Source organism: Mus musculus, chromosome 13 (assembly GCF_000001635.26).
Source record: "Mus musculus strain C57BL/6J chromosome 13, GRCm38.p6 C57BL/6J".
Taxonomy (NCBI): Eukaryota; Metazoa; Chordata; class Mammalia; order Rodentia; family Muridae; genus Mus; species Mus musculus.
In genome coordinates, this window is record NC_000079.6 from 50,688,320 (window position 1) to 50,703,723 (window position 15,404).

At 43.7% G+C, this 15,404-nt stretch overlaps 1 protein-coding gene across 2 annotated transcripts; it reads left to right on the plus strand.

Moving 5' to 3' along the window:
• The first annotated feature begins 9,941 nt into the window (after nt 1-9,941).
• On the plus strand, nt 9,942-15,090 carry Gm8765 (predicted gene 8765). 2 transcript variants are annotated; one of them, XM_006516944.4, is made up of 5 exons: nt 9,942-10,222; nt 11,452-11,503; nt 12,027-12,087; nt 12,308-13,914; nt 14,616-14,709. In XM_006516944.4, the coding sequence occupies exons 1-5, from the start codon at nt 10,037-10,039 to the stop codon at nt 14,630-14,632; spliced, it is 1,923 nt and encodes a 640-aa protein (XP_006517007.1). In that variant the 5' UTR covers nt 9,942-10,036; the 3' UTR covers nt 14,633-14,709. The 2 variants fall into 2 exon arrangements, with proteins under 2 accessions (XP_006517007.1, NP_001231578.1); NM_001244649.1 differs by having other exon boundaries at nt 10,010-10,222; nt 12,308-15,090.
• Nucleotides 15,091-15,404: the final 314 nt, after the last annotated feature.

Below are 15,404 nucleotides of genomic sequence, written 5' to 3' on the forward strand. Positions count from 1 at the left end.
AACCAAGACAAAGCTCTCTCTGCTCAAGGTTCAATTTTTACTATTCCAGCACTCTGTTATGAAGGAAGAGGGAGGGGCCTGATTCTCGCCAAATAATCTTGGGGTCTAGTAGCAGGATGACCACATGATGCCTTTGGAACAGCAAAGCGGTGGGATCCAGCAGTGGGCATGGAAGAATGATTGAGCAGCAAGCTCCATCCACGTGTAAACAGTAGAAACATTAAGGCTGGGGGAGGGGAGGCTATAGGCTGGAAGAAGCTGAAGAAGAGGGTGACCCCATAGGAAGACTAGCAGTCTCAAACAAACTGGGCCCCCAAGATCTCTCAGACGACAAGCCACAAATTAGGCAGCATACACTAACTGATATGAGTTTCCCAACACATATACAGCAGAGGATTGCCTGGTCTGGCCTCAGTGAAGAAGATGTATCTAACCCCGAGACACTTGACTCCCTATGGAGTGGGGTGGGCTGGGATGTTGCAATATCTTCATGGAGATGTGGAAGGAGGAATGGGGTGAGGAACTTTCAGAGGGCAGACTGAGAAGAGGATAACAACTGGATTGTAAAAATTATTAAGTACTAACACTAATACTTCTAATAAATAAGAAACAAAATCACCATTACAATTACAAGCAAATAGATGAAACTAGAAAATATCAACCTGAGTGATGTAACACAGATTCAGAAAGACATGCATAGTAAGTAGTCACTAACAAGTGGACATTAACTACAAAATATAAAATAACTATTCCTCAATTAACAGTCAGAGAGACAAGGCAGAACATGGAGTGCCCAAGAGAGGATGATTGAATCACATTCAGAAGAAGCAATCCAATAGACATCAGAGGTAGATGGAAGGAAAGAACTGGCTGGGAGAGGGGCTGGAGGAGCAGCAGACACAACTAGATGCAGACACACAAAGCCCAACATTAGGCAGGGCATGGGGAGTATTGTGAAAGAGTTGGGGTAAGGATTGAGGGAACAATAAGGGTCAAGGACACCACCAGATGACCTAGTTGACATAGTCAACTATCTGGGGCATATGGGGGCTCACAGAGACTGTATCACCACCCAAAGAGCTTGCAGAGGTTTGAAATTGGCCCCCTACACATTTGTAGCAGGTGTGCAGCTTAGAGTTCACGCAGGTCCCTGAAAATTTGAGCAGGAGTTGTCTCTGATTCTGTTGCCAGCTTTTGGATTCCCTTCCCTTAGCTGGACTGCCTGGGTGAGCTTCAGTGGCACAGGATGTACTGCTTCCAGTTGATTGATGAGGCTGGGTGGTACCCAAGGCAGGGGGTGTCTCCCCTCTCTGATGAGAAGGAAAGGGAGTAATGGCTGGGGAGATTTGTGAGGGTGGGATTGGAAGAAGGGACTACAATCAGGATGTAAAGTGATTAAAAATTTAATGGGACTAAAGGAACTGAAATAGCACAGAAAAGAGCCTAAAAATTGAAAATAAAATGACATGAAAATAAAAGGTCTTGTACAGCAAGGGTCCACACGGGACTCCCCACGGGACCCTAAGACCTCTGGTGAGTGGATCACAGTGCCTGCCCCAATCCAATCGCGCGGAACTTGAGACTGCAGTACATAGGGAAGCAGGCTACCCGGGCCTGATCTGGGGCACAAGTCCCTTCCACTCGACTCGTGACTCGAGCCCCGGGCTACCTTGCCAGCAGAGTCTTGCCCAACACACGCAACGGTCCACACAGGACTCCCCACGGGACCCTAAGACCTCTGGTGAGTGGATCACAGTGCCTGCCCCAATCCAATCGCGCGGAACTTGAGACTGCGGTACATAGGGAAGCAGGCTACCCGGGCCTGATCTGGGGCACAAGTTCCTTCCGCTCGACTCGAGACTCGAGCCCCGGGCTACCTTGCCAGCAGAGTCTTGCCCAACACCCGCAAGGGTCCACACGGGACTCCCCACGGGACCCTAAGACCTCTGGTGAGTGGATCACAGTGCCTGCCCCAATCCAATCGCGCGGAACTTGAGACTGCGGTACATAGGGAAGCAGGCTACCCGGGCTTGATCTGGGGCACAAACCCCTTCCACTCCACTCCAGCCCCGGCTACCTTGCCAGCTGAGTCGCCTGACACCCGCAAGGGCCCACACAGGATTCCACACGTGATCCTAAGACCTCTAGTGAGTGGAACACAACTTCTGCCAGGAGTCTGGTTCGAACACCAGATATCTGGGTACCTGCCTTGCAAGAAGAGAGCTTGCCTGCAGAGAATACTCTGCCCACTGAAACTAAGGAGAGTGCTACCCTCCAGGTCTGCTCATAGAGGCTAACAGAGTCACCTGAAGAACAAGCTCTTAACAGAGACAACTATAACAGCTAGCTTCAGAGATTACCAGATGGCGAAAGGCAAACGTAAGAATCCTACTAACAGAAATCAAGACCACTCACCATCATCAGAACGCAGCACTCCCACCCCACCTAGTCCTGGGCACCCCAACACAACCGAAAATCTAGACCCAGATTTAAAAACATTTCTCATGATGATGATAGAGGACATCAAGAAGGACTTTCATAAGTCACTTAAAGATTTACAGGAGAGCACTGCTAAAGAGTTACAGGCTCTTAAAGAAAAGCAGAAAAACACAGCCAAACAGGTGATGGAAATGAACAAAACCATACTAGAACTAAAAGGGGAAGTAGACACAATAAAGAAAACCCAAAGCGAGGCAACGCTGGAGATAGAAACCCTAGGAAAGAGATCTGGAACCATAGATGCGAGCATCAGCAACAGAATACAAGAAATGGAAGAGAGAATCTCAGGTGCAGAAGATTCCATAGAGAACATCGACACAACAGTCAAAGAAAATACAAAATGCAAAAGGATCCTAACTCAAAACATCCAGGTAATCCAGGACACAATGAGAAGACCAAACCTACGGATAATAGGAATTGATGAGAATGAAGATTTTCAACTTAAAGGGACAGCTAATATCTTCAACAAAATAATAGAAGAAAACTTCCCAAACATAAAAAAAGAGATGCCCATGATCATACAAGAAGCATACAGAACTCCAAATAGACTGGACCAGAAAAGAAATTCCTCCCGACACATAATAATCAGAACAACAAATGCACTAAATAAAGATAGAATATTAAAAGCAGTAAGGGAGAAAGGTCAAGTAACATATAAAGGAAGGCCTATCAGAATTACACCAGACTTTTCACCAGAGACTATGAAAGCCAGAAGAGCCTGGACAGATGTTATACAGACACTAAGAGAACACAAATGCCAGCCCAGGCTACTATACCCGGCCAAACTCTCAATTACCATAGATGGAGAAACCAAAGTATTCCACGACAAAACCAAGTTCACACAATATCTTTCCACGAATCCAGCCCTTCAAAGGATAATAACAGAAAAGAAGCAATACAAGGACGGAAATCACGCCCTAGAACAACCAAGAAAGTAATCATTCAACAAACCAAAAAGAAGACAGCCACAAGAACAGAATGCCAACTCTAACAACAAAAATAAAAGGGAGCAACAATTACTTTTCCTTAATATCTCTTAATATCAATGGACTCAATTCCCCAATAAAAAGACATAGACTAACAGACTGGCTACACAAACAGGACCCAACATTCTGCTGCTTACAGGAAACCCATCTCAGGGAAAAAGACAGACACTACCTCAGAGTGAAAGGCTGGAAAACAATTTTCCAAGCAAATGGACTGAAGAAACAAGCTGGAGTAGCCATTTTAATATCGGATAAAATCGACTTCCAACCCAAAGTTATCAAAAAAGACAAGGAGGGACACTTCATACTCATCAAAGGTAAAATCCTCCAAGAGGAACTCTCAATTCTGAATATATACGCACCAAATGCAAGGGCAGCCACATTCATTAGAGACACTTTAGTAAAGCTCAAAGCATACATTGCACCTCACACAATAATAGTGGGAGACTTCAACACACCACTTTCTTCAAAGGACAGATCGTGGAAACAGAAACTAAACAGGGACACAGTGAAACTAACAGAAGTTATGAAACAAATGGACCTGACAGATATCTACAGAACATTTTATCCTAAAACAAAAGGATATACCTTCTTCTCAGCACCTCACGGGACATTCTCCAAAATTGACCATATAATTGGTCACAAAACAGGCCTCAATAGATACAAAAATATTGAAATTGTCCCATGTACCCTATCAGACCACCATGGCCTAAGACTGATCTTCAATAACAACATAAATAATGGAAAGCCAACATTCACGTGGAAACTGAATAACACTCTTCTCAATGATACCTTGGTCAAGGAAGGAATAAAGAAAGAAATTAAAGACTTTTTAGAGTTTAATGAAAATGAAGCCACAACGTACCCAAACCTATGGGACACAATGAAAGCATTTCTAAGAGGGAAACTCATAGCGCTGAGTGCCTCCAAGAAGAAACGGGAGACAGCACATACTAGCAGCTTGACAACACATCTAAAAGCCCTAGAAAAAAAGGAAGCAAATTCACCCAAGAGGAGTAGACGGCAGGAAATAATCAAACTCAGGGGTGAAATCAACCAAGTGGAAACAAGAAGAACTATTCAAAGAATTAACCAAACGAGGAGTTGGTTCTTTGAGAAAATCAACAAGATAGATAAACCCTTAGCTAGACTCACTAAAGGGCACAGGGACAAAATCCTAATTAACAAAATCAGAAATGAAAAGGGAGACATAACTACAGATCCGGAAGAAATCCAAAACACCATCAGATCCTTCTACAAAAGGCTATACTCAACAAAACTGGAAAACCTGGACGAAATGGACAAATTTCTGGACAGATACCAGGTACCAAAGTTGAATCAGGATCAAGTTGACCATCTAAACAGTCCCATATCACCTAAAGAAATAGAAGCAGTTATTAATAGTCTCCCAACCAAAAAAAGCCCAGGACCAGATGGGTTTAGTGCAGAGTTCTATCAGACCTTCAAAGAAGATCTAATTCCAATTCTGCACAAACTATTTCACAAAATAGAAGTAGAAGGTACTCTACCCAACTCATTTTATGAAGCCACTATTACTCTGATACCTAAACCACAGAAAGATCCAACAAAGATAGAGAACTTCAGACCAATTTCTCTTATGAATATCGATGCAAAAATCCTCAATAAAATTCTCGCTAACCGAATCCAAGAACACATTAAAGCAATCATCCATCCTGACCAAGTAGGTTTTATTCCAGGGATGCAGGGATGGTTTAATATACGAAAATCCATCAATGTAATCCATTATATAAACAAACTCAAAGACAAAAACCACATGATCATCTCGTTAGATGCAGAAAAAGCATTTGACAAGATCCAACACCCATTCATGATAAAAGTTTTGGAAAGATCAGGAATTCAAGGCCCATACCTAAACATGATAAAAGCAATCTACAGCAAACCAGTAGCCAACATCAAAGTAAATGGAGAGAAGCTGGAAGCAATCCCACTAAAATCAGGGACTAGACAAGGCTGCCCACTTTCTCCCTACCTTTTCAACATAGTACTTGAAGTATTAGCCAGAGCAATTCGACAACAAAAGGAGATCAAGGGGATACAAATTGGAAAAGAGGAAGTCAAAATATCACTTTTTGCAGATGATATGATAGTATATATAAGTGACCCTAAAAATTCTACCAGAGAACTCCTAAACCTGATAAACAGCTTCGGTGAAGTAGCTGGATATAAAATAAACTCAAACAAGTCAATGGCCTTTCTCTATACAAAGAATAAACAGGCTGAGAAAGAAATTAGGGAAACAACACCCTTCTCAATAGTCACAAATAATATAAAATATCTTGGCGTGACTCTAACTAAGGAGGTGAAAGATCTGTATGATAAAAACTTCAAATCTCTGAAGAAAGAAATTAAAGAAGATCTCAGAAGATGGAAAGATCTCCCATGCTCATGGATTGGCAGGATCAACATTGTAAAAATGGCTATCTTGCCAAAAGCAATCTACAGATTCAATGCAATCCCCATCAAAATTCCAACTCAATTCTTCAACGAATTGGAAGGAGCAATTTGCAAATTTGTCTGGAATAACAAAAAACCTAGGATAGCAAAAAGTCTTCTCAAGGATAAAAGAACTTCTGGCGGAATCACCATGCCAGACCTAAAGCTTTACTACAGAGCAATTGTGATAAAAACTGCATGGTACTGGTATAGAGACAGACAAGTAGACCAATGGAATAGAATTGAAGATCCAGAAATGAACCCACACACCTATGGTCACTTGATCTTCGACAAGGGAGCTAAAACCATCCAGTGGAAGAAAGACAGCATTTTCAACAATTGGTGCTGGCACAACTGGTTGTTATCGTGTAGAAGAATGCGAATCGATCCATACTTATCTCCTTGTACTAAGGTCAAATCTAAGTGGATCAAGGAACTTCACATAAAACCAGAGACACTGAAACTTATAGAGGAGAAAGTGGGGAAAAGCCTTGAAGATATGGGCACAGGGGAAAAATTCCTGAACAGAACAGCAATGGCTTGTGCTGTAAGATCGAGAATCGACAAATGGGACCTAATGAAACTCCAAAGTTTCTGCAAGGCAAAAGACACCGTCAATAAGACAAAAAGACCACCAACAGATTGGGAAAGGATCTTTACCTATCCTAAATCAGATAGGGGACTAATATCCAACATATATAAAGAATTCAAGAAGGTGGACTTCAGAAAATCAAATAACCCCATTAAAAAATGGGGCTCAGAACTGAACAAAGAATTCTCACCTGAGGAATACCGAATGGCAGAGAAGCACTTGAAAAAATGTTCAACATCCTTAATCATCAGGGAAATGCAAATCAAAACAACCCTGAGATTCCACCTCACACCAGTCAGAATGGCTAAGATCAAAAATTCAGGTGACAGCAGATGCTGGCGAGGATGTGGAGAAAGAGGAACACTCCTCCATTGTTGGTGGGAGTGCAGGCTTGTACAACCACTCTGGAAATCAGTCTGGCGGTTCCTCAGAAAACTGGACATAGTACTACCGGAAGATCCAGCAATACCTCTCCTGGGCATATATCCAGAAGATGCCCCAACAGGTAAGAAGGACACATGCTCCACTATGTTCATAGCAGCCTTATTTATAATAGCCAGAAGCTGGAAAGAACCTAGATGCCCCTCAACAGAGGAATGGATACAGAAAATGTGGTACATCTACACAATGGAGTACTACTCAGCTATTAAAAAGAATGAATTTATGAAATTCCTAGCCAAATGGATGGACCTGGAGGGCATCATCCTGAGTGAGGTAACACATTCACAAAGAAACTCACACAATATGTATTCACTGATAAGTGGATATTAGCCCCAAACCTAGGATACCCAAGATATAAGATATAATTTGCTAAACACATGAAACTCAAGGAGAATGAAGACTGAAGTGTGGACACTATGCCCCCCCTTAGATTTGGGAACAAAACACCCATGGAAGGAGTTACAGAGACGGAGTTTGGAGCTGAGATGAAAGGATGGACCATGTAGAGACTGCCATAGCCAGGGATCCACCCCATAATCAGCATCCAAACGCTGACACCATTGCATACACTAGCAAGATTTTATTGAAAGGACGCAGATGTAGCTGTCTCTTGTGAGACTATGCCGGGGCCCAGCAAACACAGAAGTGGATGCTCACAGTCAGCTAATGGATGGATCATAGGGCTCCCAATGGAGGAGCTAGAGAAAGTAGCCAAGGAGCTAAAGGGATCTGCAACCCTATAGGTGGAACAACATTATGAGCTAACCAGTACCCCGGAGCTCTTGACTCTAGCTGCATATATATCAAAAGATGGCCTAGTCGGCCATCACTGGAAAGAGAGGCCCATTGGACTTGCAAACTTTATATGCCCCAGTACAGGGGAATACCAGGGCCAAAAAGGGGGAGTGGGTGGGCAGGGGAGTGGGGGTGGGTGGATATGGGGGACTTTTGGTATAGCATTGGAAATGTAAATGAGTTAAAAAGCTAATAAAAAATGGAAAAAAAAATAAAAAATAAAAGCATACATGTTAAAAAAAATAAAATAAAATAAAAGGTCTTGTACAGACAAAGAAGCTGGCATCTCAGGCATAGATGATCAGAGATCATCCCACCAATGAAATTCTGTGTGTGCCCTGAACATTCAGAATCTAGAAACAATGGTGATTACTGAATATCAAAAGTCAAGCAATCAATAAAGGACTAAAGAATAGTTTTTAAAAGGTAATACACAGAGGATGATAATTACTCTACCAATACTTCAACATTCTCAGCTTTTCAGGTTAACTAAGGTTCAGAATATATAAAGAATACAAGAAATTAGATAGCAACAGACAAAGCAACCCAATCATATAATAAGGTACAGAGCATAATGGAGAATTCTCAACAGGGAATACATCAATATTGTTGGCCTTCAGGTTGTTAAGATTATAACAATACTGAGATAGCATTTTACTTAATGACAATGGCTGAGAAAAAACAATGAGAAATTTTAGCAAAGTTGAGGGAAGGGACATGTCAGAAGCTGCTATTGGGTGTGTAAACTGGTGTTTAAACAGCATGGTGGGAATTGGTACAGAGTCTCCTGAAAATAGAACTACCGTAGGCCCAGGTGTACCATTTCTGAGCATGGGCTCAAAGGATGCAGTCTGCAACCTGCCAAGGACATCATGCACATCCATGGTGACTGTGGTATACTCCCAATGGCAAGACAATCAGGCATTTTAAAAATACCTAAATGAATTCTATCAGAGTTTGCTAATTTGAAAAAGTGAATATGTAAAGGAAAGTATCCAAACACTACTGAGCATTCAAACTATCATAGGCGGTTTAGTTCTTAATTAGCCACATGCATTCTTATGGCTAGGAAATGAATTTCATTTTCATAAAATTCTGTACCTGAAGACAAAAAGGTACATTAGTTTTGATTATATGAAATAATAAAATAATAACAAATCTAAATAAATAAGTGACAAAAGGAAGTTTTGTGTCTGACTTGACACAATCTGTGATCACAGAATGAACAGACAGGGTTCTGCAGACAGAAGACAATGTGACAGTGACAATACCAAAGAAACAACACAAGTTCCACAGAGAAGCTCACTTTGTCAAAAACTAAGAAACTGATCTACTCAAGTAGGTATCTTCTAGGAGGCAAACTTACAATGTAACTTTCTGGTTGACACCTGAAATACACCTGAAAGAATGTTTGGCTGAAGCAGACACAGGTGAAAGAATGTTTCTTATAGGAAACATATGAAATGACGAATAATGTTTAGATGGAACATTAATATGATCCTAAAGAAAGTGGGAGCTTGAGGTTTGGTATGCCTAGCTCCATTTTGCTACTCATAGCAGGTGTAAAGCTTGTATTGGTTCACATTACAATTGCTGAGCTTCACCCATGGAGTCCTCTTACAGAGAAACTCATCAAAGAACTTCTAGTGAGATTCCTGAGGATTTTGCTGCTTCCTTGGACTCAGACCTCATTGGCAGCCTCACAGATTCGTCTGCATTCAACTGCCCTTGCTGACTCTTGTGTGGTGTCTGCCCAGTGGACTGGTCTGCAGGAACTGATTCCTGTTTGGTGTTTGCTAGGGAACTGGACTCAGACCAACTAAGTTTGTAATTGCCCAGTAGAACTATTTCTATACAGGTCTGCTTCCCCCATATCCTAACAATCTTTCTTTCCCACTTCATCTGGTGGCTTGTGGGCTAGAGGGAATTTAACTCTTGTTAAAGTAGGCTGAACAAAACAAATGCCTACACAGAGGAGCACTGATACTCAGGTATAAGGAACAAAACGTGGCCAGAGGTCTATTTTTGCCTGTCTCAGCAGCAGGATTTGGAAAAAAGAAAGCAGGAAAAGGACACAGGAGGTGACCTTGTCCTGGAGGCTTGGGAGGGGCTGTGGCAGCCTCTCTACTGCCAGCAGCCCTTTGTGATGAGGAGGCCACACCTGTGTGATGTGCCATGAGCCCTCCTGACACATCTCACACTGCACTCAAGGACTCAGTAGCCTGAGAGCTGCATTGCGATTCAGAAGATGGAGAATTTTCTCTCTCTGATGAATAGCATTATTGATCCATGGATGAGCAACAGCTCCATGGACATAGCAATGGACATGACCATTGGCTTTATGTGTGGAGTTGGGCTCTTTTTCCTACTTATCCCCTTCCTGAAGGAGTACCCAGTGTCACCAGCATCTGAGAATGAATGGAGCAAACCACAGGTGAGGAGAGCCTTGGTTTATACACAATGGGGCAGCAGTCTGTTGTTCATGGCTGTTGCTTTCAGATTTTCTAGGAACACTGGTTTAGTGACAATTTTGGTATTTTTTTTTAAAGTAACATAAGAATATAATCTTTTGTTTTAGTCTCAGGTATGAGATATGTGGCTGCTTAAAAATGTTCACAGCAGCTGAGTATGAATTGCCTCATGTTCAAGACAGGGAATGATTTTGCTAGGAGATGATAGTTTGTTTTGGTTAATTTCAGAATTCTGGAGATATTTCAGAGAATACATAAATGCTAGTTCCTTGGGAGACATAGTGGGTTGTCCTTTGATCTTGGTTTATATCGCTTGCTTGTGTTTGTGCTTTGATCAGTAGTTATGTGCATAGAAGACAGAAGAAAACGAAATAAGATATATTAACAGTGAAGATGAAATATCCCCAAGGCACTCAACACCCCTAATCAGCAGACAGTACACTTATAATAACGACTCTCCATTTCCCCTGTATGCTTTTCTCCCCACACCTAACAACAGTTAGGGGATAGAATGGGTGAAGAAAAGGGTGGAGAAGGTTGGAAGAAAGACGAACATATAAAGTAGATTAGGTCTAGCTACAGACAGTAAGTGGTAATCTCTAGAAAGACTCTGAAGGGGTTGACAGGCAGGGCAGATGGGAGAGTGGTCCTGAGGTGTCTGCATGAAGCTCACCGACCATCAGTACATGATGGCAGAGAGGCCAGTAAGAATCAGTGAGGTTCCATGGACATACATTTCTGAGTTGGTGGGGACACAGGAGAAGCTCAGAGGAGATCATCTGTCCTCTGTTCAGGTGCTTGCTTATGTCTGTGCTGAGCTGATATGAAAAAGGTGATGAGAACATGAGCCTCAGATCAGGGCTTGAGTCTCCTCTGCTCTGAGGAAACAGGTATCACCTGACAGCCCAGAGGCAGCTGCAGAGCTCAGCCTTGGGTAGGATCCTGTCTGAGAAACATTGACTGAGGACATCTGTGGTAACTGTGGCATAGACAGTGCCTTCTCCTGTTTATTCCAAAAAGGTGACAAGGGAAATGTGTTTATACACAGTATGAGTGAGTGGAGAATGGATGAGAGAACACTTCTTAGAAAATGCAGATTTCATGTATTTGGGGAACAAAGAGACCAGGAAGCTTGTCTACCAGAGAAAGGAAGAAATGTCTCCAGCTCATTTGTGTTGTTTATTACTGGCAGGATGTGAAGAGGTGGCAGAAGAAGACCAGTAAGAAAACAGCTACTGGAAAAGGTAGGCTTCTGCTTTCCTGTGGAGAGAAATTCCCTCTGGCCTAGCGTTTAGTGAAGAGGACCTGGTATATAAGAAAGAAGTGGGGGCATGTGGAAATGAAATTAGAATTATGGAATCCCCAGGTATTGGGATGGAAAGGAGCTGTGGTTGGCCTGGGATGGGTGCTACACATGGGAGAGTTGTTTAAGGAACTGGAGTGATGCTGTGACCCTGGATGTGGGGGGGGTGGGGAGGGGAGGACCCAGGTTCACCTGACAGCAGGTAGCTTCAATCTCTCAACTGCATTTCTCTTTCAGATTCTGGGCCATTACCATGTTGTAATTGGAATTATAAAGGTTGAGGTAGGGGAATGAAAAGTGTATATGGAGAGATGAGGCCCCTTCATTCCCCTTGCTCACTTTTAGTGCTCTATCCTTGCACTATGGTTCTTGAGCATTAGAGTCCTAGCATGGGGAGTCACAAGAGGATGCCTCACTCCTGTGTGTTCTCATTCCTCATCCTGATCCTATCTAACTATCTCCAGGTTGTACAGATGGAGGAAAAAATGCAGAAGAGACCAAGACACCATCACAACCTATGGAAATGTAAGAAATCTTTGTTTTTAATCGATTTTCATACCAGGATGTGGGCTCAGGGTCAGGGCATCTTCATTCTGGATATGGGTAGGATTGGAAGGCATCTTTGTTGGATATGAGACTAAGGGGCATAGGATATGTAGGCGATGGAGGTGCCAAATTTACACAGATGGATGGGCCTCTTGATCCTCTGATTGGGGTTGATGCTTTTGCCTCCTGTCTTTTGCAGCCCCAACAAGCAACGTTACAAAAATCTTAGTCGATTTTTCTGGGGTACATACTCTATTAACTCTGAATCAGTTGTGGCTACTGTCCATGAGCTCAGAAGCCCTTCCTTGGGAAAATGTAAATCTGTGAGGTTTAGTGATGACAGTGGCCCTGACAAAGCTCCATCCAAGGCTAAAGGACTTCCACAGCATTCCCAGCATCAGCCATTACCTCACCACCGTGTGATACCAAACTTGGTAGATGAGAAACAAGTCCAAGAAAAGAAAATCCTCACAAAATCTACCCGAAAACAAACACCACCTTGTTTCAAAAGTAGGACCTATGTGGTGCCACATCCCACCACTGAGAGAAGGAAACAGGCATCCCTACCAGCTGGAAGCCTGCCTGGGAAACATGGACCATATTCAAAAGAAACCAAAGATTATGATGAGCGAAAACATCAAAAAGCTATTAGCAAGCCCACTGACAACTTGCGCAGGGACACCCTGCATTGTAAAGCTATCAGTCCAGTCATCATCCATCCTGAGCATTGCCAGAGGCTCCAGCTCCATAAGGAGCCAGAGAATAACGAAAAGACAACTAGAGTCAAAGAACAACAAGGAACCCCATTCAGATTCCTCCCCTACAGGAAACCGACCCATGTACAGGAACATTTCCCAGCAAACACTGTTCATTATTGCAAGAACAGGCCTCAACTCTCCCAGCCTGCCCAGGCCTCCATCTTCAACACCAAACCCTACAAATGTAGTAAATGGAAGGGGTCTGTGCCTACAGGGCTGCCCTTAAAGAAGGACATAGCAAAGTCTGATATGCATAACACCATCAAGAAGGACCTTGGTGTGGGGGCACAAAAGGTGCCTGGCACTGCAAGCAGCAGCCCTGGGAAGGAGGTGAGACCCAAGAAACCTGCACTGAGGACAGAGAAGGTGTCCTCCATGAAACCTGCTGGGCACTATTCCCTGCCTGAGGCAAAGACAGCATCAAATTTCACAGAGTGTCCAGTGAAACAAAGGAGACCATATCTGCAGATGCTTGTGGCAAGGGATCTGACCCCACCTGGAGTTCCAGCCTCAAACCTCCCCCAGGTTGTGTATCCCTCCTCGCCCATCTGCAATTCCAAGGCTGCCAGGGTCCTGGAAAAGTTGCATCACCAGGATCCAGGAGGGACAAGGATGAAAAGTGCATCAGTTGCGAGGCCAGAGAGAGCTGAGTTTATACACTCACTTCCAGAGGCTCAGGAGACCCACAGAGCCCCTCCATTTGCTGCCAGCCATGGGGCCACAAAGTCTCATCTAGATCCATTGCCAAAATACCTCAGTGTTCAGAGACCTGCTTGCTACTTCCAGGCAGCAAATCCCCAACAGATCAGGACTCTCTGGGGCACTGGAAAAGGCAGTCTGAAGCCAAGTACCAATCTCAAAATGGCCAAGCATGCACCACAGAAGAACTTTCAGGAGGTGGACTCACGACATCGCCCATGGTGTATGACAATGGAAGGCCCTGGACAAAGGGTCCTACCTTCAGGAGCCAAACAAACTACAGTGGAGGTGAAAGAAGAGCCACCTCATGCATGGAGAGTGAGTCTGGGATCCAGTGAGAGTCACATTGGTAAGCATATCGATATCAGACCCAGGGACTTTGGGTCATTATGGGCCAACAGACTCCCAGCCCATCTACAAATACCTACCTCCCAACACTCACAGGACTCAAGTGAGAGTATTTTTAGTTCAAACCAGCAGCCAAGAGCCTGGCCTGTGAGTCACCATCCAGTTGGCCCCAGTAGAGTCATCCCTGCTGATGTCAACTTGCCTTCAAAGGACTCTCTGCCCAGTTTCCAGAATACAGTCCAAAACACCAAGCCTTCCCAGGGCTTATGCGATGTCCTCATGAGGAGACACCAGAGGAGTGATACTCAAGAGAACAGGGTCCTAGCTGATAAGATCAAAGTTTGTGATCATGATGGGGTCCATCCCCATGTAGAGAGCCAGAGTATAAAATCTAGGGCCATACGCCTGGCAGAAAGGCTTGAAGAAATAAGGCCTTCGATCCTGAGCTCCATAAAGCTCAAGGATACAGCCAAGTCTAGGATAGCAGAAAAAGGAGAGGCTACTTCTAATACCTCTCGGAAGAACACCTTACTTAATAATTTACTAGAAAGAAACCTCAGCAAAAAATACAGTGAGCAAGGGGATTCTTTAAGGATTGATCAACCCACACCAGCTGCTGAGCAGACAAAAGTCTTAACCATTAAAATGGTCATCTACAGAATGATAGCTGCACTGAAATCCCTTGTGGATGTTCTGTTCCAGATCTTGGAGGACAGTGAAGGGGACACATCAGAGGTACAAGGGAGTGAAGTGGAATCACTGACAACCCAGCTGACATCCCACTCTTCTGAGAGTCTGTATGACACAAACTATAGCAGACCAGCAAGCAGGAGGAGCTGTGGCCATTCCACCTCTGAGATGCATAACTATTCTTTGACATATAGAAGAATGGGAGACAAATTGCAGTTAGGGATTAAAGCCCAAAGAGCCTGTGACCCATATATGAACCAAGAGATGAGAGGGATGTGCTTTGACCAGCTCCATATGCCCAAGGGGAAAGAACTTCCATGTGAGTACAGGAGAAATGGAGCCAAGCAGGAGCCAGGTCTTGTTGCCCAGCAAGCCTCTGACTCTAGGTATACCTTGCAGAATAGGTTAAGGAGCAGGTGGCTCAGGCCATCCATGCCTTCCCACACCAGGATCTTCTAGAAGATGTCCCATCTTGCCAGCCATTGTCCTAGTAATAAACTTGGTTTTCTCCCTACAAGGAAACTCTTTCTTTCTGGAGCTCTTCCTTGCCTGCCCATGGCTCCTTCCCAGACAGGAGCTGCTGCTTGCTTCCTGCTGTTGTCGTTTAGCACTGTGGTTTCTGTCCTACAGTGATGGAGAAGAGGAAGGTCAACATTGCGTCTGCCTCTGTGCACTTTATGGAGAGACACAGTAGATGGGAAGGCACGGTCACTTACAGGTGTCATCCTCATACTGTCCCATCACTGTGCAGTTAGTATTAATCTTTCTGTCATAACAGAGACAACAAAAGGCTACATGATT

Coding starts and splice junctions, on each gene's coding strand:
- Gm8765 (NM_001244649.1), top strand. CDS start 10,037: ATGGAGAATTTTCTCTCTCTGATGAATAGCATTATTGATCCATGGATG. Junction 10,223..11,451: donor ATGAATGGAGCAAACCACAG/GTGAGGAGAGCC, acceptor TATTACTGGCAG/GATGTGAAGAGGTGGCAGAA. Junction 11,504..12,026: donor GAAAACAGCTACTGGAAAAG/GTAGGCTTCTGC, acceptor AACTATCTCCAG/GTTGTACAGATGGAGGAAAA.